Raw genomic sequence first — 26,603 nt, forward strand, 5'->3', positions numbered from 1 at the left:
TAACATGGAAATCCCTTATATTTCTATTAACAGATGACTTGTTTTTTTTGTGTTATCTGTTGAAGCTTTTATTAGTTGCAATTTAGTATACAAAACATTTTAGATCAGTTAACAGTTATCCTGTGCACTACGCTTAGCACTTACTCAGATCCATTGACTAATGAGGCAGGTGTTGGTCTGTTGAAAACTGTGTCCAAGTGCACTTTGTGCATGCCTAAAAACATGCCTAAAATAATGGACAGGGCCACATCATGGGAGAGATGGAGACCAACATTGCTCTCTGTGTCTCATTGCACGGAATGTTTTATTGGGGATATTGCATGAATCATGTATTTCAGAGATTTACAAGAGATTGTAGGATCGGGTCACAGTTGCATGACACTCGGATCATGCTGTCAGTGTGCCGCCCCCACGCCCGCAGCAGCCGGGCTGCTTTGATCTGGACCCGCTATGTGGCTTAAGGGATCCTCCGGACCCGCCGAATGAAAAGGGGGACGTAGTTGTACGACCTTGGCCGTATTCAGTTTGTGATGCCACCCACAGTGTGTGGTGAAGTGGGACACCACCGCTGCTGTTGTGGGGTACCCGGGGGAGATGTAGTGGCAGCTGGATGTTAACCCCTCCGTGAGTAGGGATGGTTGCCCCAGAGCCCAGTGTCTCTGTACGGGGTATGGCGATGGCAGGGGCTTGCACGCCCGGACGGACCAGGGGATGTTTGGTTACTCACAATTAATTGAATCACACAAGTCTTTTGGTAAACCAAGGAGCTGGTGGCCGGTCACCACGGCCGGTTGTACTCCGGTCCCCCACCCGGGCTGGTGGTCACTGTCTTTTCCTTTGCACTAGTTTTAGTTGTGTGTTTAGTCTTCCCGATATGGAACACGGGAGTCTGCTCCCGGCTTTCTGTGTACCTGAGGAGCCATGCCCGCTGACGCTGACCCGTGGGATCTATGGGCCCTGGCGGTTGCCCTATCCCTCTCTGTGGGTGGTTGTCTGTTTTTGGGACTTTGGTTGGGACACGACCCATAATCCTGCCCGCAATCGGTTGATTAGCTAGGCCGTTGGTTCCGGTCCTGGCTTCAGGGTCCGAGTACCCCCTCTGTGCACGGTTTCCGATCGGGCCTCCGGTGTCGGTACCGGCGGGCTCCAATCCTGTCCCGGTCCACCTCAGATCTGCCAAGCCGTCTTCTCATCTCCTGCTGACGGAGACCACCGTCTGCCACCTAGCCAAGGTACCAGGGCTCCAACCCTGGCCCCGTTCAACTTGAACTTCTCCTCTGCTGGAGCTACACCTAGCTCCAGCCTCCACTCCTCTCAACTTGAACTCCAAACTTAATCTGACTAGAACTGCTTTTTTTCCCGCCCCGGGCTGTCTAGACCCCTAGGTGGGCGTTCCCTAACCACCTGGTCCTGCCCACTGGTGTGCCTGTCTTGCCCTGAGGGGGGTGATTAGGGTTTCAGGTCGGCTGTATGTGACCCTGTGAGGGATGGTGTTGGGCGGGGGCCTAGAGTGTGACTACCTGGTTTTGCCAGGGCGTCACAGCAGCAGAGCCTGAGCCGAGGGCCATTAGCATATCGCATTCGATACACTCGCATCACATGCCATCCGATCGTGTGAATATAGACTTATTCTGCCAGCTAAAAGACTACTTAAACAGCCATTAAACAGGGTTAAACAGCCAAAGCTCGACTACTACTTAATGGCTTATATTCCCGCATAATTGCCAAGATGTAACTGATGTCAATTAACAGGAACACCTTGCTGATTGGTATGTACAGTTGTCATATGTCTGGAGGGGGTTAATAAGTCTGTTAAATATGCTTTATTTTACATTAATAATGTTTATTTGATATATGTGTTAAGATACTAAAAATTGGATTTGTATTTGGTGTTCCCTCTACTGTAACATCAAGTACCGCATTATTAAAGGGGTTGTCCAGTACTTTAATATTGGTGACCGATTCTTAGGGGTACTTTTCACGTTGCGACATCGCAAGCCGATGCTGCGATGCCGAGCGCGATAGTCCCCACCCCCGTCGCAGCTGCGATATCTAGTGATAGCTGCGAATATTATCGCTACGGCTGCTTCACATGCACTCACCTGCCGTGCGACGTCGCTCTGGCCGGCGAACAGCCTCCTTCGCGTCACTGCGATGTCACACGGCAGGCGGCCAATAGGAGTGGAGGGGCAGAGATGAGTGAGATGTAAACATCACGCCCACCTCCTTCCTTCCGCATTGCCGACGGGAGCTGCGGTGACGCAGGTAGGAGATGTTCCTCGCTCCTGCAACTTCACACACAGCGATGTGTGCTGCCGCAGGAATGCGGAACATCGGACCGTCGCATCACCGTAATTATGGAATTTGCCGACGCTACACCATTGATACGATTACGACGCTTTTGCGCTCGTTAATCGTATCATCTAGGATTTACACACTACGATGTCGAGAGCGACACCGGATGTGTGTCACTTTTGACATGACCCCCACCGACATCGCACCTGCGATGTCGTAGTGTGCAAAGCCCGCCTCAGGATAGGTCATCAATACCAAATTGGTACTACGTTTTAAGAGAAATTCATGTGTGGCTGCATTTTGTATTACTTTTTTGTTACCACTTATTGAACTCACGCTTAAAGGGAATTAAAAGTCCATTCCTTTAATATTGATGGACTATCCTTAGAATGTGCAGCCCCGCAACTGATAACATCCAATTGCCATTGGCACCAGCAACAGCTGAACAACAGGGGTGCCGGGTTTCAGTATTAAAGTATCAGACAACCCCTTAGAAATTCTCTTTTAGTCTAAAATATTTGTTATTATTAAATGTTTGAGTTACACGATTATACTTTGTGATTATTTCCATTTTTATTATAGCTGCATCTTGTCCACTGGAACTCAGAGAAATATTCCAGTTTTGCCGAGGCCTGTAAGAATCTCGATGGCTGTGCTGTGCTCACTGTTTTCTTACAGGTATGTACTAACCAGAAATTATTAATCAGAATCCCTATCTTTTTTTATGTAACTTGTTGGAGATAAGATTTGTTATAGGACAGCTTTTGTCTCCTGTATTGGTGATAAACAAGATTTAAATTAAAAGGGTAATCCAGACTTAAACACTGATGACCTATCCTTAGGATAGATCATCAATGTAAGATCTGTGGGGGTGCATAGTGGCTGTGAATGGGTACTTCATATACGACCCCTATTCAAATCAATAGGGAGCAGATGTGCAGTACCTGGCCACGGCCACTATTCTGTTGACAGAGCTGTGCAACTCCGAAACTGAGTAGGTCTAGCCAGTGGTGGCATTGGGAACAGCTGATCGGCATGGGTGGTGGGGGTTGAGTGTCAATCTCCCACCGATCAGACATTGATGACCTATCTTTAAAATAGGTCATAAATGTTAACATTCCTAACAACCCCTTTATGTTTTTGAGTTCTCTTTTAAATAAAATTGTAATTTGGAATCATTTTGACATCTCGTGAAACAGTGAAATTAGAGGCAATATTTTCTATTTTTTAAATGTAACTTAATTTCTTTAGCTCTTTTTAGTTTTGATTAATAGATCAGCAACATAAAAAGATGAAATCAATTAAATTATGAAACAATGTACATTATAATTTTATTCACTTTTGTGCCAATATTTTTTCTTCTTTGTTAGGTTGGTAATGCTCATGCTGGTTTACAGAAAGTGGTGAATGCATTAAGCCAAATTAAAACAAGGGTAAGTCATGTTAGCTGAAACTGTAGCATATCCTTATTACATGTTTTGGCACAAATTCTACAAAGATAACTGATTTAATTGAAAGACTGTGTAGCCAAAAAAAACCTACCAAAAACAGCAAATGTCACACGGTGTTCAGCTCTAAACTCACCGAGTGTCATGGTGACTTCTGACAGTGTTCACACTGCAGAGTTTGACATGTCCCACTATGGTTTATCTGGTGCTTTTGAGTTGCACAGTCAGACTCGGGCGTTGACCAGTTGTATGCTTATTAGTGGTCAGTCTGGCAGGAGTTAATTTCTGCTGGCCTGTGGATTGCTGCTATGGTCACAGGTTACAGGAGACCTATCAGAGCCACATCCGCCCTTTAAAAGATGGTGGAGCCTGTTTCCCCATACCGATTAAAGCTTCACTTGCGATTGTGGTCCTTGTGCTGTGGTGATCCCCTTTGCTTTATTTGGTATGTTGTAGAAATATTCTCATTGCCTGTTTACCTCCTCCGTGATTCTTTATTTCCTCCTGAGTACTTATTGTCTTTCCTGTGTGTGTGTGTGTGTGTGTGTGTGTGTAGTGAGTCTGAGTTTGTGTTTTCCCTATCTATTTGTGTGGGATAAACCACTCCTGTCGTTGCCCTCCCTGGGGGTGGGAGAGAGGGGGTATAGACTTGGGCTACTCTGGAGCTAGGGTTAGGAAGACGTATCTTGGGAAACAGGGACAGATAGGGCCACCCTAGTCCTAGGGCCAGTGTAGGTGCCTCTGTTCAAGTTACTTCATCCCACCCCGTGACAGCAAAAGACTCCTAAGTCTAATAAATAAATATTTAATAATAAAGCTACTCTTACATGTTAGGGGCCCTCTGCACACTACGACATTGCAGGTGCGATGTTGGTGGGGTCAAATCGAAAGTGACGCACTTCCGGCGTCGCTCTAGACATCGTAGTGTGTAAATCGTTTTAACTATGATTAACGAGCGCAAAAGCGCCGGTATCGTATGATCGGTGTAGTGTCGGTCATTTTCATTATTTTGGCTGCAGCGATGTTACAATGTTGTTTCTCGTTCCTGCGGCAGCACACATCGCTGTGTATGAACTCACAGGAGCGAGGAACATCTCCTACCTGCGTCCCGTCTGCAATGCGGAAAGAAAGAGGTGGGCGGGATGTTTACGTCCTGCTCATCTCCGCCCCTCCGCTTCTATTGGCCGCCTGCCGTGTGACATCGCTGTGACACCACACGACCAACCCCTTAGGAAGGAGGCGGGTCGCCGGCCAGAGCGACGTCGCAGGGCAGGTAAGTGCATGTGAAGCTGCCGTAGCGATAATGTTCGCTACGGCAGCTATCACCATGATATCGCACCTGCGACGGGGGCGGGTGTGACGCCCTGGGCAAGCCAGGGGTCACAGGTCATTGCACCACCACACCCTACATCCCAGTTAGGAACACCAAAGCTAAACCAAAATCCTTGTTGCCTTCCTCCAGGGGCTGATGTTCACACCAGGGGGGTGGGCCAGGCAGTTGGCTCCGCCCACCGAGGAGTTCACAGCTCTGGAGGCGGGAAGAACCAGGCAGATTAGCCCAGGCAGGGCTCGAGTAAAGATTAGCTCAGGGGGAGCTTGAGTGAGGAGCTAAGTGGAGGAGTAAACAGGTAGTGAAGTGAAGGAAGTAAAGTGGTAAAGGAGGAAAGCAAGAGTGGTGACAGGAAAGAAAGAGAGTGGAAAGCCTGAAGAGAGTCCAGCTGTGTGCAGGACAGGGTCAGCAAGGTCAGCAACGACGGTGACTGTCCAGAGGGGTGGCTGTTCGGGAGTTCCTGGAAGGACCGCGGACGGGTAGTGACCCGGCGGTCTGGAGCAGCGTGCAAAGGACAGTCAGCACCAGGGCAGGGGCCTCTCGGACCCCGGCAAGGCTAGGAGTCGCCATAATTTGCCGAATCCGTCAGTGAAGGGGACGTCGATCCCCCAACAACCAAGTCCCGATTGAAGGCAACAGTCCAACCATTAAGGAGGAACACCGCCACCGCCAAGGCACCAGTTCCTCAGGGCCAGCGTCTGCGGGCAAAGTAGAGCTCCTCCGGTCCAGCTTGAAGCCGGGGAGCGGGTTACCGGTGGGGACCCATCGCTACCAACTTAGAAACATCAGGTGCAGGTCAGAGGGACATCACCGTCACCTACTGGGAGAGCAAGTGCAGCCGTCCGTGGGAACCGTCTTTCCAGCCGTGTGGTTTACCGTAAAACTGTGTCAACGTCTCAGGCTGAGTGAGTACCACAGTGCCGCAAGGCAAAGCGCTGCCCCCGCGTCCCTGCGCCCACCAGGCCCTGCATCTCCCATCTCATCACCGGGTCCCGGGATCACCAACCCCTACCCACGGAGGTGCAACGCAACACCTGGCTGCTCCGCATCACCATCCCCGGGATCCCCATATCGAGCAGCGGTGGTGAAATCACCACAACCGTGGGTGGCGTCACGGACAATAAACTATCTCCACACCCAACACCCCCCTTTCACTCACGGGCGAGGAGTGTCGCTCGAGAACCCCCGGGATCCGGCCCACAGCTCGAGCCACCACTGAGCAGCAACCGCCGGACCCGAGCAGAAGGGGTGAGCGTAGTGTGCTGACACCCTCCTCCCCGCCCGCGACAACTTGGCGTCACGAACAGGATCTTACCGCTCTGCCGTTTGGTAGAGGTGCGCCTTGTTACCGCCGGAGGTATCTGGCTGAAAAATTTCAGAAGTCGCCATCTTTGGCGCGAAAAGTTCCCGCTCGAGCGTCTTCTCGAGTAGTAGAGGCGCGAAGGCCAAAACTCCACCCCAATAGGGGAGTGGCCGGAAAGAAGCTAAGGGGGACGCGATGGCGGCTGGCTGCATGTAGCTGCAGCTATAAAAGCAGGGACGCCAGGACTCTGCAGACATACCGTTCCTGGAAGAAGAAGTCACAATGTGGATGCCGTTCCGCGACACCGTAGCCCCCGCGCCTGGAACCACGGCGTGGGTGGAAATCTGGACCGCGCAGCTCTACCAACGGCTGCAGGTCAGGATGCAGCTCCTCATGGAGGAGTGGGAGACCGACATGGCGGACGTTATAGCCACCGTGCGGAGACGCGAGGAGGAAGCGGAGAAAGGGAGGGTGAGTGACCCACGCCCCGATGCCCTGGAAGGGCCGGTCATCGCGGCTGCGGGACCCGGTCCAAGCCCTCTCCCCCCGCTGCCTTCCTCGCCACCCGTCCCGGAGGCCGTGACCCCGCCATTAGGCCTGCTACCACCGCAACCGGTAGCAATACCCAGCGTCCCCGCCCAGGCGGGCCAACCTGTAGCCGGAGCCCGTAGTAGACCGGAGGTGTTGCTGTGGAAGATTCCGAAGGCTGAACCGGAGGCATCCCCTGAAAAATCCCCAGAGCCGGAGCCGATGACCCGCTCCGAGCCGGAGGCCCAGCAGCGGAAAGCCCCTATGCCCATCCCCCACACCTCGGCTGAGGTAGCGCCGGGTTGTTGCTGTAAGGCAGCGCCCAAGGCCAAGACACCGCGGGACACGCCGCCCAGATTCCTGACAGTGGGCAATGTCCAGAATGTCCCGCGGGGCCCGACCCGTGCGCCGGAGCTCACAGCAGCGCCGTATTGGGATAGGGAGCCGGTACCGCTGGGCCTGGAGATCGGAGAGAGGGAGAGGAAGAAGGCCGAGCTGCTAGCCCGAGCTATCCGGGAGAAGGAGAATCTCCGCCAGGCCACGTTCCGTGTCCGGTGCCCGCTGTACGAGGGGCAGGTGAGGCGGTTTGATGTCCGCCGGGGCTACGGGTTTATCTATGAACCGGGCCTGGAGGCCGAAGTGTTTGTAGCCCGGCGGGATGTGAATGCCCATCTGCCTGAGGAGCATCCCGGCCGCAACCTAATGCCGGGAGACATTGTTCAGTACACCCGACACTGCGGAGAGAGGGGGTGGTTTGCCCTGGATGTGAAACTGCGGGGCAGCCAGGAGAGCAGAGTGAGTCCTGCACCCCCTCCCTCGGATGAAGCTGAAGGCCTGGAGTAGGGCAGCGGAGCACCGTTGTCCAGTCCCCGTTGGGACCACCATTATGTTTAAAAGGTTGTTTGAAAGTTTTGCAGATGATAAGATGATTACCGAACAGTAACCTGATTGTCTGCTTGATTTGCAACCGGCCGGAGCCCGCACCGTTGTCCCCGTGGGGACCGTTTAAAAAGTTTGCATGAGGAACTGCTCATGGACAAGCCCGTGAACTTGCAGGGCAACCACAAACGTTAGTGGCTTGTAAATAAGTTGTTTACCGTTACCGTTTTCCGCAATGCCGCCTCCGGAGAGGCAGGTTGGAGGGAGGGCCCTCAGCAGAGCAGGCTGGGGCCCAGCCACCAAAGGAACCGGTGGCTACCCTCTGGAGGGGAAGCACAGATCCCGCTCGGGTACCGTGTGCTGGACTGTGGGTCAAGGGGTGCTGCCTGGGCTTTAGGGGCAGCATCAGGGCCAGGTTGCTTGGGTGGGAGAGAGCGGAAACCGTAACCGTAAACCGTTTGAAACGTTTAAGAAAAGTGCCTCCCGTTATGGGAAGATTCATTAAAAATGTAAATATGTTACTGTTTTACCATGTTATACCTTTTTATGCATTTGCAGAAAAATAAAACCGGTGTTGGACGGGCAGCCCGCGGACGGGCTGCATTTTGCTAAGGGGGAATGTGACGCCCTGGGCAAGCCAGGGGTCACAGGTCATTGCACCACCACACCCTACATCCCAGTTAGGAACACCAAAGCTAAACCAAAATCCTTGTTGCCTTCCTCCAGGGGCTGATGTTCACACCAGGGGGGTGGGCCAGGCGGTTGGCTCCGCCCACCGAGGAGTTCACAGCTCTGGAGGCGGGAAGAACCAGGCAGATTAGCCCAGGCAGGGCTCGAGTAAAGATTAGCTCAGGGGGAGCTTGAGTGAGGAGCTAAGTGGAGGAGTAAACAGGTAGTGAAGTGAAGGAAGTAAAGTGGTAAAGGAGGAAAGCAAGAGTGGTGACAGGAAAGAAAGAGAGTGGAAAGCCTGAAGAGAGTCCAGCTGTGTGCAGGACAGGGTCAGCAAGGTCAGCAACGACGGTGACTGTCCAGAGGGGTGGCTGTTCGGGAGTTCCTGGAAGGACCGCGGACGGGTAGTGACCCGGCGGTCTGGAGCAGCGTGCAAAGGACAGTCAGCACCAGGGCAGGGGCCTCTCGGACCCCGGCAAGGCTAGGAGTCGCCATAATTTGCCGAATCCGTCAGTGAAGGGGACGTCGATCCCCCAACAACCAAGTCCCGATTGAAGGCAACAGTCCAACCATTAAGGAGGAACACCGCCACCGCCAAGGCACCAGTTCCTCAGGGCCAGCGTCTGCGGGCAAAGTAGAGCTCCTCCGGTCCAGCTTGAAGCCGGGGAGCGGGTTACCGGTGGGGACCCATCGCTACCAACTTAGAAACATCAGGTGCAGGTCAGAGGGACATCACCGTCACCTACTGGGAGAGCAAGTGCAGCCGTCCCTGGGAACCGTCTTTCCAGCCGTGTGGTTTACCGTAAAACTGTGTCAACGTCTCAGGCTGAGTGAGTACCACAGTGCCGCAAGGCACAGCGCTGCCCCCGCGTCCCTGCGCCCACCAGGCCCTGCATCTCCCATCTCATCACCGGGTCCCGGGATCACCAACCCCTACCCACGGAGGGGCAACGCAACACCTGGCTGCTCCGCATCACCATCCCCGGGATCCCCATATCGAGCAGCTTTGGTGAAATCACCACAACCGTGGGTGGCGTCACGGACAATAAACTATCCCCACACCCAACACCCCCCTTTCACTCACGGGCGAGGAGTGTCGCTCGAGAACCCCCGGGATCCGGCCCACAGCTCGAGCCACCACTGAGCAGCAACCGCCGGACCCGAGCAGAAGGGGTGAGCGTAGTGTGCTGACACCCTCCTCCCCGCCCGCGACAGTGGGGACTATCGCGCTCGGCATCGCAGCATCGGCTTGCGATGTCGTAGTGTGCAACGGGCCCCTTAGACTCTTGGAGTTTTTGCTTTCTTTGTAGCTTTCCATGTTCTCTGTAATATAGTCCACTTATTATAAATTATTTATCTCTTTAGGTGTACAGGCAATTAATATCAATAGATACAATGTAAACTCTATGGCGTATATTTATCGGAATGGGTAACATCTACCATATCACAATATTTTATCACTTTTAGGGCAAACAAGCAGCTTTTACCAACTTTGATCCATCTGCCTTGCTTCCGACATCAAAAGACTACTGGAGTTACCTCGGATCCTTGACTCACCCGCCCCTGAATGAGTGTGTCACCTGGATTATATTTAAAGAGCCGATAAGCATCAGCCCTGACCAGGTAATGATGACAAGAAAGATAACATTTACTGAATGTTTTATGGTCCATTTAGATGGGCTGATAATCAGGCCCATCTCAACAGGCCGGCAGACGAATGACGAATGTTCATTTGGTGCAATGATTGTTAAGCAGGATTAAAAATCGGTAGCACGTTGTCCTGCATAAACAGGTGATGTGCTGCCGATATCATGTTATCGGATGTGTTGAAATTAGCATAATATTCTACGTACAAGGAACAATAATTGCGTTTACATAAAATTACCATAATTTCTCATGGGATCAATAAAGTGTATCGTATCGTATCGTAAATTCTAGTCAGCCTGAATATGCAAGCCTTGAAACGACTGCTGATTGGCTCATTTAACGGTTAGTATCAGATGATGTAAAATGGCTAGTTTTAACCCCCTCACCGCAAAAAGGCATAATTGTATATCCAGATTGCAGGTCATTTCTGGTAATCAGGTGCACAGTTATATCTGATGAGCGGCATGCAGATAAGGTGGTATTGGAAAGGATCAGATGGTGTGCTGCCATAGCAAAAAACAATCCAGAATTCTTTTTTGGTGATTTTATTTTTCTACGCATTTCGGAGCGTCTGTCTCCTTTGTAAGGAAAAAAAAAATCACATTTTCACGGTAACAGATTCACTTTAATTATTCCTCTCAAAGAAATCAGAATAGATTCCTTATGAATTTTAAATTCATGATTTCACATTATCACAATGGGAGAAATGACTCTCATGTTTTGTTTTGTTTTTATTCGTTGAAATAGACAAATCCGGTAAATCTATTCCATAATAAATTTTAATGATTGGTAAATTCTTGGAGCCCAAATTCATTATTAATTGAAAATTGGAATTTTAGTATTTTGCTTTAAAATAAAATATTTAAAGTTAGGTCCTCATTAAAGAAGCACTTCCATTAATATTTTTCCCATTAAATGCGTGTATATGTGAATAGTGTATAGCATGAGTGCTCACCTACCTCTGCTCTCTCGAGGATCCAGCTCTGCTCCTCTTCTCAGTGGCGTCACCATTCTGTAGTTTCTCCAGGGCACATTGTGCACCGTGTGACCCAGAAGTGTCTTTCACATGTAAGTCTAGAATGAGGCTTACATTGAAAAGAAACTTCAGACTCACGAATAGAGGATAGGCTGAGCTGGAGAGTCTAAAAAGCATTACTGAGATGAGGAGCAGAAAAGAGCTGGATACTGGTGAGAGTGGTGATAGGTGGGTATAGTAACACACACTACACTATAAATACGGATTTAATTACCCCAAAAATATTTATGGGAGTGTTTTTTTAAACCTGTTGTGTGAAAAAAACGCTAGTAACCTGGAGATAATGGGGTAAACCTGCAGATTAATAGCGTTTTGAACTCGCCCGCTGCACACACTTAGAGCACCGCTGCCGGAGGAGAATTAACTTTGTTCCTCCAATCAGTATTTGGCTTACAGTCATAGGGGTGGCGCCATTGCAGCCTCAGTCAGCGCTCAGTGTACAGTGAGCAGCAGCTGAAAATACTTCCCCATCAGTGACTGACCGTCAGCTCAGCATCAGTCCTTACTGTCAGTCAGTGCTGGGGGCGTGGTTACTATACACTGAATAGTGACTGACCCGCGTCGGTGCCAACCCTGTGACTGGAAGCCGAATGCATGCTGGAGGAATAAAGTTAATTTCCTCCTGGCAACTAGGTTCTAAGTACGGGTGCCAAAGTTCAGAGAGCTATTAACCTGTAGATTAATCCCTTATCTGCAGGTTAATAGCATTTTGAACTTGCCCAATGCACGTGTGTCGCCCAGGGTTATGGGGTACTCGGTCCTGGGCAGTGCATAACTGGGGAAATGTCATTTTGTTGGCCATTGCCCGGTTCCGTTCCCTGGGTGCTTTTTAAAAGGGGTATATTTATAGGGGATAGTTAAAGAAAGTTTATCAGACCACTTGCGGTTTGTGGCTATGTGGCTGGAGCCGCCGCTGCACAGTTCTCACTACTGGGGCTGGTGTTAGTGGCAGCCTGGATGTTAGGCCCTCCGCAAGTAGAGCTGGACCCCAGAGGATAGGTGATGTAGATGAGTGTTGAAAGAAGGTAGGCCACACAAGGGGTTGCAGTGTAACTGGTTTCTTTACTCACAGTAAGCTGGAAACTGGTCACCCGAGGCCGGCTGGTCTCAACCGCAGGTCCCCTTAGTCCCAATGCCGGTTTAGTAACCTGGTGGCTTCTTTTCCCTGCACCTGGTTAGTGGGTCCCCGTGGCTTGGAGCGGCTGGGGATCCCCTCCTGGTAGTCTCTTAACGGTAGTCCGTATGACGGTAGTGTGAACCCTGTGGGGTTGGAGTCTCTGGTCCTGTCTCCAGTTCTCCCATTGCTACTGTGTCTCAAACTTCAAGGTCAGTGAGGTCCTTGATGGTCCCCCCACTGTGCAGATTTTATCATGTTTGCCTGGAGCGTTTGCCTGACGTAGGATTCTGTACCCCGTTGGTGCATGGTTCCAGGAGCACTCCACCGTACTCCACCGGCAACCAACCGCCTATGTCCTCAGGTCACTGTTACACTCTTGACAGTCCTTCCTCTCCCTCTATCACTGACTCACTGACTGACTGTCCACTGTCTGCCCCTCCCACCTGGTCGTCTAGTGGACTGGATTGGCTCCACCTCTAGGCGGCCATCCATTGGTCCAACCCTAACCTGGTACCAGTCTATGGGGAATTTGGGGAAAATAGGGATTAACTGGAGTGTTTGGTTGTTACCGGCACTGGTCTTCTGGGTCCCTGGGGGTAGGCCCGGCATTCTGGTGGGGATGCAGTACCTTGTAACTCCCTGATGTCTTCAGGGGCACTACACACGTACTTAGAGCGCTGGTGCTGGAGGGAAATTAACTTTATTCCTACCAGCAGCATTTGGCTTTCAGCCATAGGGGTGGCGCCGTTGTGGCTTCAGTCATCGCTCAGTGTACAGTGAGCAGCGGCTGAAGATGTGTACTGCAGGTGTTTTTTTGCTTTTGAGTCCCTCACTCCTGCAGCTAAGACATTATTAAAGGGACTCTGTCAGCACAGAATGACTGTTCAAACCAAGTACAGACGCTTTGTGCATCATGGTGAGGCCAAACATTTAAGTACACCTTCTTTCCTGCTTGTTTTCTCTCAATCTCCAGTCTCCCATCTTCTTTGATTGACAGCTTTGGCTTCAAAGAGTCAGATAAGGGAGGAGACAGATGGAAATCAAGCAGGTTGAATAGTGTACTTAAATGATTAGCCCCGCCATGATACACGAACGCTTGTACTTAGGGGTGCTTCACACACAGCGAGATCGCTACCGAAATCGCTGCTACGTCACGGTTTTGGTGACGCAACAGTGACCTCATTAGCGATCTCTCTGTGTGTGACACTGAGCAGCGATCTGGCCCCTGCTGTGAGATCGCTGCTCGTTACACAGCCCTGGTTCATTTTTTTATTGTTGCTCTCCCGCTGATAAGCACACATCGCTGTGTGTGACAGCGAGAGAGCGACGAAATGAAGCGAGCAGAGAGCAGGAGCTTCCGGCATCTGGCAGCTGCGGTAAGCTGTAACCAGGGTAAACATCGGGTAACCAAGGTGGTTACCCGATATTTACCTTCGTTACCAGCCTCCGCCGCTCTTGCTGCCAGTGCCGGCTCCCTGCTCTCTGCACATGTAGCTGCAGTACACATCGGGTTAATTAACCCGATGTGTACTGTAGCTAGGAGAGCAGGGAGCCAGCGCTAAGCAGTGTGCGCTGCTCTCTGCACATGTAGCTGCAGTACACATCGGGTTAATTAACCCGATGTGTACTGTAGCTAGGAGTGCAGGGAGCCAGCGCTAAGCGGTGTGCGCTGCTCTCTGCACATGTAGCTGCAGTACATATCGGGTTAATTAACCCGATGTGTACTGTAGCTAGGAGAGCAGGGAGCCAGCGCTAAGCAGTGTGCGCTACTCTCTGCACATGTAGCTGCAGTACACATCGGGTTAATTAACCCGATGTGTACTGTAGCTAGGAGAGCAAGGAGCCAGCGCTAAGCAGTGTGCGCGGCTCCCTGCTCTCTGCACATGTAGCGACGTTGCTGCGTCGCTGTGTTTGACAGCTAAGCAGCGATCATAACAGCGACTTACTAGGTCGCTGTTACGTCACAGAAAATGGTGACGTAACAGCGACGTCATTATCGCTGTCGCTATGTGTGAACACAGCCTTAGTTAGACCAGTCATTCAGTGCTGATAAAGTTCCTTTAGGGGTATCAGCGATGGGGAGAGGGTTCATTTCCATAAGAACATGCCCACATTGGTGCTCCCATGTACCAGACTGCCCTAACTCCTACATCAACTATTCTTCTAAATACAACGGGTTGAACTAGATGGACTAAGTGGTACTTTGCACGCTGCGACATCGCAGGCCAATGCTGCGATGCCGAGCGCGATAGTCCCCACCCCCGTCGCAACTGCGATATCCTTGTGATATCTGCCGTAGCGAACATTATCGCTACAGCAGCTTCACATGGACTCACCTGTCCTGCGACCGTCGCTCTGGCCAGCGACCCGCCTCCTTATTAAGGGGGCGGGTCGTGCGGCGTCACAGCGACGTCACACGGCAGGCGGCCAATACGAGCGGAGGGGCGGAGATGAGCGGGATGTAAACATCCCGCCCACCTACTTCCTTCCGCATATCCTACGGAAGCCGCAGTGACGCCGGTAGGAGATGTTCCTCGCTCCTGCGGCTTCACACACAGCGATGTGTGCTGCCGCAGGAGCGAGGAACGACATCGGACTGTCGCATCAGCGTAATCATGGATTACGCCGACGCTGCACCGATGATACGATTACGACGCTTTTGCGCTCGTTAATCGTATCATCGAGCCTTTACACACTACGATGTCGCATGCGATGCCGGAAGTGCGTCATTTTCAATTTGACCCCACCGACATCGCACCTGCGATGTCGTAGTGTGCAAAGCCCGCCTTGGAGTCTCCCTTCAACCTTAAAAACTATGATACTATGATACTATGAAATTCATTAAGCTGTATTTTTACCTTCTTAAAGGGAACCTGTCACCAAAATTTTAGCTATTAAACTAAAAGAATCCCCTTCTGCAGCTCATGGGCTCTATTTTAGAAAGGTTAATCTTGCTACTGGCCCCCCTTTCAGACCTACATAACAACTTTATAAAATATTTCATTTTTCTATGGTAATGAGGTTTGATGGCCACAGGGGCGGGCTGTATTTCGTCTGTTATCCCCCTCCTGCCGCTGTTTGCCGTTCCCCAGTGTTCATTTACATAGATGAAGCCGCCACCCTCATCTTCCACAGTGCTCCGGAAGTCTCGCGCATGCGCAGTGGCATTATTGTGGGACTGAGCACTGTTTTCAAATCGCAAGCGCCGGTGATGTTATTGTGCAGGCGCGAGATTATGGGGGGCGCTGTAATGTCATCACCAGCGTCATCCAAGTACCCGCAAATAATCTCGCGCCTGCACAATAACATCACCGGCGTTCGCAGTTTGAAAACAGTGCTCAGTCCCGTGATAGTGCCACTGCACATGTGCGAGACCTCCAGAGCACTGCGGAAGATGAGGGCGGTGGAAATAAACACTGGGGAATGGCGAACAGTGGCAGGAGGGGGAATAACAGACGAAATACAGCCCGCACCCGTGGTCAACAAACCTCATTACTATAGCAAAAGGTAATATTTTATAAAGTTGTTATGTAGGTCTGAAAGGGGGGCCAGTAGCAAGATGAACCTTTCTAGAATACAGCCCATGAGCTGCAGAAGGGGATTCTTTTAGTTTAATAGTGAAAATTCTGGTGACCGGTTCCCTTTAAGTTTGTATTATCTAAAGTTGTTGGGTGTGGCCACAATTCTACAGTTTATATGTTGATACAATATGGAAAAAATATTTGTAGAACTGTGAATATGCTATATAACATGTGGTCACAGGTGGATTGTCGTGTAAACAGTTACTAAACTGATCATCAGACAGATCCCCTTCAGCTAGGCTGGGTAATTTGGCACAATCATCATGCTAAACTAATTCTTTATTTATACTCATAGTTGATCAAATTTCGTGGTCTCCTCTCATCGGCTGATGGAGAAAAAGAGAATCCAATCCTGGACAATCACCGCCCAACTCAACCTCTGAAGGGCAGAGAAATCAAGGCCTCATTCTCATAAATGAGAAATTGGATGTGGAGCAAAACGACTGTGCAAGCTAAATAGTGTTACCTTGATCCATCTCATAATTATTACCCGGTGGGTGAATACGGGCAGATATGGAAAACACTTTTCTCGAGCATTTAGGAACTTAAAAGCACATATGTCTGTTTTGTAGATACAACACCAGGTTTATCTATGAATTATGTGACTGATTTTATGTTTTATCACATAGATCCACAATAGTAACTGAAACCAATAAAACAAATAAATGATCAGTGTTGTTTTGAAAATTATAAATGGGTGTAGGACGCGCTGGTGTGACCATCTGTATCCTAATTTAATCCGATTAACAATGAAATATCAGGTCATTCAGCACATAGGCCAACTCAGAAGCCCTACAAGATCTCTTGGTGTGATGTGAAAACTAATTTTAGTGGAGGTAAATGTGCAGAGGGAGACACAAGACGGCACCATATTATCTACTCCTGTTAGAGAGGGTTTCGTGCCGGAGCAGCAGAGCCTGGCAAGACCGGAGCAGTTTGTGCAACCAGCTTCTCAGGAGGTCAAAAGAGAACAAGTAAAGGGGCAAATCTTAGCTTTTACCAAACCCATTCACACAATGTTATTGTGTCTACAAGAGACACATATCATAGCTTATAGAGCACAATGCAGTATGGGCGTGAAGAGGGAAGGCAGGTGATAGCTGGCAGAGCTCCACTCCTTTTTTGATCTGATGTTGTTCCGCCCCGGCTGGGGGGTGCGACACTTTTCTGTACTTGCTTCTTCTGTGATACGTCTGTCAACCGGTTGCCGGTCACCGTCGTAGACGTAGTTGGATAACACATCACAAATGCAGTTTCTTTGCAACTCAACCACAAACGTTTTATTTGTTCAGCAATCTTCGTGACAGGCAGTTCCTGCACAGACATGGCCACTTTCCTTCTACGTTTGCATTCTGCTGCCACTGTTCTATGGGGTATATTCCTGTTTCACCCTCGCCCTGGGTAAAAGCCCTCCAGCAGCTGAGTCTGACTTATGTGCTTCCCCGTCTCTTGGCTATGCAGCTGAGCTACCCGTTTCCTTAGGACAAGATAGAGTAGACCTCCTGGTTCCCAGGAGGACCCAAAAACAGAGCCCGTTAGCCCCCGGAATCTCTCTGCAGAACTCCTTTGACTTTTCTGCCTTATCTGCCTATTAAATCCTCTGCTCCTCTCTCTGTCTCTAAGGCGGGCTTTGCACACTACGACATCGCAGGTGCAATGTCGGTGGGGTCATGTCGAAAGTGACGCACTTCCTGTGTCCCTCTCGACATCGTAATGTGTAAATCCTAGATGATATGATTAACGAGCGCAAATGCATCGTAATCGTATTATCGGTGTAGCGTCGGCGAATTCCATAATTACGCTGACGTGATGGTCCGATGTTGTTCCTCGTTCCTGCGGCAGAACACATCGCTGTGTGTGAAGTCGCAGGAGCGAGGAACATCTCCTACCTGTGACACCGCACGACTCGCCCCCTTAATAAGGAGGCGGTTCGCCGGCCACAGCAACGTCGCACGTCAGGTGAGTGCATGTGAAGCAGCCGTAGCGATAATATTCGCTACGGCAGCTATCACAATGATATCGCAGCTGCGACGGGGGCGGGGACTATCGCGCTCGGCATCGCAGCATCGGCTTGCGATGTCGCAGCATGCAAAGTACCCCTTAGTCTCCTTGGTTACCAACTATATTAACCTCTAGGCCTGCACCTGCGCCTATCACTCTTCCTATTGCTGACAAACTATCTATCTATCTATCTATCTATCTATCTACAGTCATATGAAAAAGTTTGGGCACCCCTATTAATGTTAACCTTTTTTCTTTATAACAATTTGGGTTTTTCAACAGCTATTTCAGTTTCATATATCTAATAACTGATGGACTGAGTAATATTTCTGAATTGAAATGAGGTTTATTGTACTAACAGAAAATGTGCAATCCGCATTTAAACAAAATTTGACCGGTGCAAAGTATGGGCACCTCAACATAAAAGTGACATTATTATTTTGTAGACCCTCCTTTAGCAAAAATAACAGCCTCTAGTCGCTTCCTGTAGCTTTTAATGAGTTCCTGGATCCTGGATGAAGGTATATTTGACCATTCCTGTTTACAAAACAATTCCAGTTCAGTTAAGTTTGATGGTCGCCGAGCATGGACAGCACGCTTCAAATCATCCCACAGATTTTCAATGATATTCAGGTCTGGGGACTGGGATGGCTATTCCAGAACATTGTAATTGTTCCTCTGCATCAATGCCTGAGTAGATTTGGAGCGGTGTTTTGGATCATTGTCTTGCTGAAATATCCATCCCCTGCGTAACTTCAACTTCGTCACTGATTCTTGCACATTATTGTCAAGAATTTGCTGATACTGAGTTGAATCCATGCGATTCAACTCAGTGAATTCGACGTGGTCCAGTGGCTTCTGGACCTCATTCTGGGTCTGAGTACCCTTCCTGGTGCTCTGGTTTCCATTTGGCTCCCCGGTTCGGTACCGGCAGGCCACTACCCTGTCCCGGTCCCTTACGGTTCCACCAGCCGTCTTCCCGGCTCCTGCAGGTGGCAACCACCATCCTGGTCACAGGGTATCTGGGCTCCTACCCAGACCCCTGACAGACGTTGACACTCTCCTACTACTCTCCTCTCCTCCCTAACTCATCTGCTTGTGTTTTTCCCGCCTCAGGCTATCCGAACTCTTCGGAGGGCGTGGCCAACCACCTGGCTCCGCCCTTGGGTGTTAACGTCAAGACCTGAGAGGGGTGACTCAGGGTTTTTAGGTTGGCTGGTTACATCTTTTTAGGGGCCGGTGTTTGTACAGGGGATCTACCTGTGACTACCTGGCTAGTCCAGGGCGTCACATATATATAAATATATATATATATATATATATATATATATATATATATATATATATATATATATATATATATATATATATATACATATATATATAACACAGTACACACTCAGAGGAGTGGAGCAATCCGACCACCTCATATTGTTGGGCCAGGAATTCCACTCTACATATTCTGCTTTCTCATGCGGGGGCCAGCGAATACATCAAAATGTTCCCTTTGATTTTTTTGAGTCCAATATAGACAATATAGAAAATTCTCCAATTCAGTGGACAATTACCACAAAGAGAGAGCACTGAGATTGGCCCTACTTTCTTTTTTTGGGGGGAAACATCATAGTAAACATAACCTTATTGACTTGTGGTGCCTTCAAACCATGGCTTGTAGGAATATGTATGGTTTTTGCCCGCTCACGGCTCCTAATCTCACATAGGCATAGTCTTAGGTAACACTTCAGCATTACTTATGTTCCAAAATGTTGAATATTTACTTTAAAGGGAACCTGTCAGCAGAAATTTCACAATAAACCTAAAAGATTCCCCTTCTGTAGCTCCTGGCCTGCATTCTAGAAAGGTTCCTGTTGCTATTGTGCCCCCTTTGAGACCTAAATAAATACTTTATAAAGTCCTACCTTTTTGTATGCAAATGTTTTTTATGGTCACGGGGCAAGCTGTCTTGCGTCCGTTATTCGCCTCCTACCGCTTTATGCCGTCCCCCATTGCTCATTTCCATACATGAGGACGCCGCCCAGTGCTCCCGAGGTCTCACGCATGCCCAGTGGCACTATCGCGGGAAAGCACTGTGTAAAGCATGACCGCTGGTGAGGTGATTGCGCAGGCGCGAGATTATGGGCGGCGCTGTGATTGTCATTAGCAGCGTCATCCAAGTACCCGCCCATAATCTCATGCCCGCGCTTTTCCCTCTGCCTCCACCATTGTGCGCAAGCGCTGGCCATATGAACCCACGTCACCTATTACCGCAGGCGCGAGATTATGGGCGGGTACTTGGATGACGCTGCTGATGACAATCACAGCGCTGCCCATAATATCGCGCCTGCGGTAATAGGTGACGTGGTTCATATGGCCAGCGGTTGCGCATAACGATGGAGGCAGAGGGAAAAGCGCGGGCACGAGATTATGGGCGGGTACTTGGATTACGCTTCTGATGACAATCACAGCGTCGGCCCATAATCTCCCGAAGCTGCTCATTCGCTTCTGGGGCTGCTCATTTACCTTCATGCATATGCACTGCTTACACTCCCACTGGTGTCTGTGATTGGCTGCAGTCAGACGCGCCCCCACACTGAGTGACAGCGTGTCTGACTTTCCAATCACAGGCCCTGTCTGCAGGTCTATCATACAGTAAAAATAAATCAATAAAAAAAATTACGATATCCAACACAGATAAAGTATATGGCAACAGGCTACAACCCTCAGATGTGGGCCTATCTTGGCTGTGTAGTAAAATAGGAGTAACCTCACACAGCTTCTTTTTTAATTATTTAAATAAATAATAATAAAAAAAAGATGTGCGGTCCCTCCCAATTTTGATACTCAGCCATGATAAAGGCCTACAGCTAGGGGTTGGTATTCTCAGGCTGGTGAGATCCATAGCTCTTGAGCCCCCCAGCCTAAGAGTAGCAGTCTGTAGCTGCCCAAGATTGCCACATCCATTAGATGTGACAATCCTGGCACTTTACCCGGCTCTTCCCGATTACTCTGGTGGGGTGGCAATCTGGGTAATAAGGGGTTAATCACAGCTCACCCCAAGATTGTAAATCCAGCAATGTAGAGAAGTCCAAGAGTAAGGTGCAAGAAAGGGAACCATATGTCAGCTGAAGGTGAAGATCCATATAAGATCACGAATGACTTACTTACTGCCAAAGCTAACAAGCACTTCTCTATACTCATACTTTTAGACCTGTCCTCAGCCTTCGATACCGTTGACCACTCCCTCCTATTACAGACCCTCTCTTCCCTTGGTGTCAGAGATCTTGCCCTCTCTTGGATCTCTTCATACTTTTCCAATCACACTTTCAGTGTCTCCCACTCTGACACAACCTCTTCATCCCGCCATCTCTCTGTTGGCGTCCCTCAAGGTTCTGTCCTAGGACCCTTACTTTTTCCTATCTACACATTTGGCCTGGGACAACTCATAAAGTCCCATGGCTTCCAATACCACCTATATGCTGACGACACCCAGATCTACCTCTCTGGCCCAGATGCCACATCTCTGCTGTCCAAAATCCCGAAATGTTTATCTGCTATATCCTCCTTCTTCTCCTCTCGCTTCCTAAAGCTCAATGTGGCCAAAACTTAACTAATCATCTTTCCTCCGTCTCACCTACACTCTCCACCTGATCTATCTATTACAATAAATAACACCATGCTCTCACCAGTACCCAAAGTTCGCTGCCTCGGAGTGATTTTTGACTCTGCCTTATCCTTCATACCACACATCCAATCCCTCAACACTTCCTGCCGTCTTCAACTCAAAAATATTTTCAGAATCCGCCCTTTTCTCAATTGGCAATCTACAAAAATGCTAGTGTATGCCCATGCCCTCATAATCTCCTGCTTCGACTACTGTAACATCCTCCTCTGTGGCCTCCCTGCCAACACGCTCGCCCTTCTCCAGTCCATCCTTAATTCTGCTGCCCAATTGATCCACCTCTCTCCTCAACACCACCCCGCTTCTCCCCTCTGCATGTCCCTCCACTGGCTCCCAATCTTCCACCGTATCCAATTCAAACTACTAACACTGACCTACAAAGCTGTGCATAATCTGTCTCCTCCGTATATCTCCGAACTAATCTCCCACTACACTCCAACACGTCACCTCCGGTCCTCCAAAGATCTCCTTCTCTCCTCCTCTCTCATTCGCTCCTCATGCAACTGACTCCAAGACTTCTCCCGAGCATCCCCAGTCTCCTGGAACTCGCTGCCTCAACACGTCAGACTATCCCCTACCCTTGCAAACTTCAAACGGAACCTGAAAACCCACCTGTTCAGAAATGCCTACAATCTACAATGAACTCACTGCCGCCCGACCACCATGCGGTGCTGCCGCCCGACCACCGTGCGGAGCTGCCGCCCAATCTACACCCCACCTACTGTCTCCTCCCCATAATCCTATAGAATGTAAGCCCGCAAAAGTAGGGCCCTCTTCCCTCTGTACTAGTCTGTCTACTGTATCTTGTATATGTATTTTGTATGTAACCCCCTTCTCATGTACAGCACCATGGAATTAATGGTTCTCTATAAATAAATAATAATAATAATATATATATATATATATAAAAAATATATATCCAGCAGCTCATCAATATTGCTCTTATCTGCATTTAGTGTAGGGCAAGCTGCTGGAGAAGGAATAGTGTAATAGAGGCATGTAGGCAGGGATTCTAGCCCTACAGTCCTTGCTGCTGCTACATAAAAATCTATTCTGTTCTCTAATAATATCATTCTTATCTGCATTTAGTGTAGGGCAAACTGTTGGAGAAGGGATAGTATAATAGAGACATGTAGGCAGGGATTCTAGCCTTACAGCCCTTGCTGCTGCTACATAAAAATCTATGCTGTTCTATAATAATACTGCTTTTAGCTGCATTTAGTGTAAAGCATCCTGCTGGAGAAGAGATAGTGTAATAGAGGCATGCAGGCAAGGATTCCAGCCTGCTGCTAGTTTAAAAATCTATATTATTCTCTAATAATACTGCTCCTAGCTGCATTTATTGTTGGGCAAGCTGCTGGAGAAGAGATAGTGTATTACAGGCATGTTGGCAGGGATTCCAGCCTTATAGACCTTGCTGCTGCAACCTAAAACCAAAAGTCCTTTTAAGGCCTACATCTATCCTATTCCCTATTCATTGTAGAGATAGCTCCTGGAGAAGGGATAGTTTAAGATTAAAGGCATATATTCAGGATATATTGATTTACAGTCCTTATAAAGGTATACTGCTGCTGCACCCTAACTGTGTTAGTCAGGACATAGGTGATGTTATTATGGGACATTTACTGGTGTTAGGTGGGAACGGCTCACTGTGAAATATATTACCAGCTTGGGACCGAGTACTGCAGGACAGCCACTGCTATCAGGTTACAAAATGCCTAAAGGCGCAGTCACACACAACAACTTACCAGCGATCCCGAAAACAATGCGACCTGATAGGGATCGCAGGTAAAGGTACCGTCACAGAACGAGATCGCTAGCGAGATCGCAGCTGAGTCACGGTTTCCGTGACACAGTAGCAATCCCGTTAGCGATCTTGTTATGTGTGACACCTACCAGCGATAAGGCCCCTGCTGTGAGATCTCTAGTCATTGCAAAATGGTACAGGCGAAGGTGAGATGTCACACAGTCAGTGACTGTGACCCTGTCACACAGAGTCAAACACAGCGATGTGTGCTGCCCAGCAGGACATCATCGCCTTTGAAGAAAATGGCCTGGACCATTTTGCAACGACTAGAGATCTCACAGCAGGGGCCTGATCGTTGGTAGGTGTCACACAACAAGATTGCTAACGGGATCGCTACTGTGTCATAGAAACCGTGACTCAGCTGCGATCTCGCTAGCGATCTTGTTATGTGTGACAGTACCTTTTAGAGTCCATAAGTCTAAATGGCAACATTTTCATGGCAAACAGTCAGGATATACAAGCAGGTAGCATTGCGTCTACTTTTTCCATTTCCACCTGATTCACATGCAAAGCTTCTTCTTTAAATGTGAGCAGCATGCAAATGAGTAGGCACAGAAGCGGGATGGTTACCATTATTATGGCGTCATCACCGCCCACTGTCTTGGTTGATGCCTCAACGTTTTGTCAGTTGAGTGAGGGCCATCTGATGGCCCTCCAAAATTTACAAGTGACGTTAAATTTGTAGCAAGAGCCACATGATGACCCTGCTTTCTATGGCGGAGGAGCAGGACAAGAAAAATAATAAACCATGAACCGTTTACCTGTATACCCTTTTTTGAGTGGGAAGGGGTGCATGAGCGTACACCAGAAAAAAAAACACCTAATTCTTGCCCTGGGAACTTGCCATGTGTGGGTGCTCTGGGGAACCTTGTTGTTATTCACCTTCTCCCTGTCATTTGTCTGTATTCAAACCGTTGAGTCTGTGCTGTGTCGTCAGCTTCACTGTCCACTAGACCACAGTAGATTAATCTTTTGTTTAGGTGTATAGTTTCTATTAACGTGTTTTGGTTTTATTAGGGCAACAGGTATATTAATTTACTCGTTTGACTGCCCAATCACCTTTTGGGTGCAGCTTTATGTACGTTCCTCCTGATGGTATTTCCTGCAGGTGATATTGTCATTTTGAAGTCCAGTCATATTGCTGTTAGTTTCTGTGAGTCAGTGGAATACCATACTTCTCTCTGCTGTTTGTGTCGGCACCTATCTTATGTTTGTTGTCTGTCAATAAAGGGACAGACACGGCCTTGTATGTACAGGTACTTCCAAGGTCATGAATGGGTTAAAGCGAACAGCCAATTATATGATACAAGAATACTTTGTATATGACTTCCTATGTCATTACCTGGTAATCCAATAAATGTTACATTAGTATTATGTATAAAATATAATAATTTGGTATATAATTTTCTACACATAACAATTGTACTTATCCTGAGAAAACATTACACACCGATGGACTCCATTTACTAAGTAAGTGATGTCTGATGGTCACTCAGGATTTTATTTAAGGGGATCAGACTACAGGGGGCTGAATACAAATGCACAACACAATTTTCTAATTTATATGTGCAAAATCTCAGTAAAATACACTTATATTTATGGGTGCAACGTCAAAAAATGTAGAGCACTTTTTCAAGGCCCTGTACATACAGTATATTTATACAAACGTTTAGATGTAATAAAAACAATAAAAACGGGAAGGGGGTGAAAATTTTGTGTATATCTACAGTGCCTACAAGTAGTATTCAACCCCCTGCAGATTTAGCAGGTTTGATAAGATGCAAATAAGTTAGAGCTTGCAAACTTCAAACAAGAGCAGGATTTATTAACAGATGCATAAATCTTACAAACCAACAAGTTATGTTGCTCAGTTAAATTTTAATAAATTTTCAACATAAAAGTGTGGGTCAATTATTATTCAACCCCTAGGTTTAATATTTTGTGGTATAACCCTTGTTTGCAATTACAGCTAATAATCGTCTTTTATAAGACCTGATCAGGCCGGCACAGGTCTCTGGAGTTATCTTGGCCCACTCCTCCATGTAGATCTTCTCCAAGTTATCTAGGTTCTTTGGGTGTCTCATGTGGACTTTAATCTTGAGCTCCTTCCATAAGTTTTCAATTGGGTTAAGGTCAGGAGACTGACTAGGTCACTGCAACACCTTGATTTTTTCCCTCTTGAACCAGGCCTTGGTTTTCTTGGCTGTGTGCTTTGGGTCGTTGTCTTGTTGGAAGATGAAATGACGACCCATCTTAAGATCCTTGATGGAGGAGCGGAGGTTCTTGGCCAAAATCTCCAGGTAGGCCGTGCTATCCATCTTCCCATGGATGCGGACCAGATGGCCAGGCCCCTTGGCTGAGAAACAGTCCCACAGCATGATGCTGCCACCACCATGCTTGACTGTAGGGATGGTATTCTTGGGGTCGTATGCAGTGCCATCCAGTCTCCAAACGTCACGTGTGTGGTTGGCACCAAAGATGGGCGGCACGGTGGCTCAGTGGTTAGCACTGCAGTCTTGCAGCGCTGAGGTCCTGGGTTCAAATCCCACCAAGGACACCATCTGCAAGGAGTTTGTATGTTCTCCCCGTGTTTGCGTGGGTTTCCTCCGGGTTCTCCGGTTTCCTCCCACACTCCAAAAACATACAGACAGGGAATTTAGATTGTGAGCTCCAATGGGGACAGTGTTCCTGATGTATGTAAAGCGCTGCGGAATATGTTAGCGCTATATAAAAATAAAGATTTATTTTTTTATTTTTAAAGATCTCGATCTTGGTCTCATCAGACCAGAGAACCTTGAACCAGTCTGTCTCACAGTCCTCCAAGTGATCATGAGCAAACTGTAGACGAGCCTTGACATGACGCTTTGAAAGTAAAGGTACCTTACGGGCTCGTCTGGAACGAAGACCATTGCGGTGGAGTACGTTACTTATGGTATTGACTGAAACCAATGTCCCCACTGCCATGAGATCTTCCCGGAGCTCCTTCCTTGTTGTCCTTGGGTTAGCCTTGACTCTTCAGACAAGCCTGGCCTCGGCACGGGTGGAAACTTTCAAAGGCTGTCCAGGCCGTGGAAGGCTAACAGTAGTTCCATAAGCCTTCCACTTCTGGATGATGCTCCCAACAGTGGAGACAGGTAGGCCCAACTCCTTGGAAAGGGTTTTGTACCCCTTGCCAGCCTTGTGACCCTCCACGATCTTGTCTCTGATGGCCTTGGAATGCTCCTTTGTCTTTCCCATGTTGACCAAGTATCAGTGCTGTTCACAAGTTTGGGGAGGGTCTAAA

At 48.6% G+C, this 26,603-nt stretch overlaps 1 protein-coding gene across 2 annotated transcripts in view; it reads left to right on the forward strand.

The window, feature by feature from the left end:
* The window catches only part of LOC142244086 (carbonic anhydrase 1-like), a 30,397-nt gene extending 13,892 nt beyond the window's left edge, over positions 1–16,505 (forward strand). For both annotated transcript variants that reach the window (XM_075316281.1, XM_075316280.1), the window contains 4 exons: positions 2,878–2,973; positions 3,666–3,728; positions 9,920–10,075; positions 16,129–16,505. In XM_075316281.1, coding sequence (XP_075172396.1) covers positions 2,878–2,973; positions 3,666–3,728; positions 9,920–10,075; positions 16,129–16,248 — 435 coding nt within the window. In that variant the 3' untranslated portion in view covers positions 16,249–16,505. The remainder of the gene's footprint in view (positions 1–2,877; positions 2,974–3,665; positions 3,729–9,919; positions 10,076–16,128) is intronic.
* The last annotated feature ends 10,098 nt before the right edge of the window (positions 16,506–26,603 follow it).

This window comes from Anomaloglossus baeobatrachus, chromosome 6 (assembly GCF_048569485.1).
Source record: "Anomaloglossus baeobatrachus isolate aAnoBae1 chromosome 6, aAnoBae1.hap1, whole genome shotgun sequence".
Taxonomy (NCBI): Eukaryota; Metazoa; Chordata; class Amphibia; order Anura; family Aromobatidae; genus Anomaloglossus; species Anomaloglossus baeobatrachus.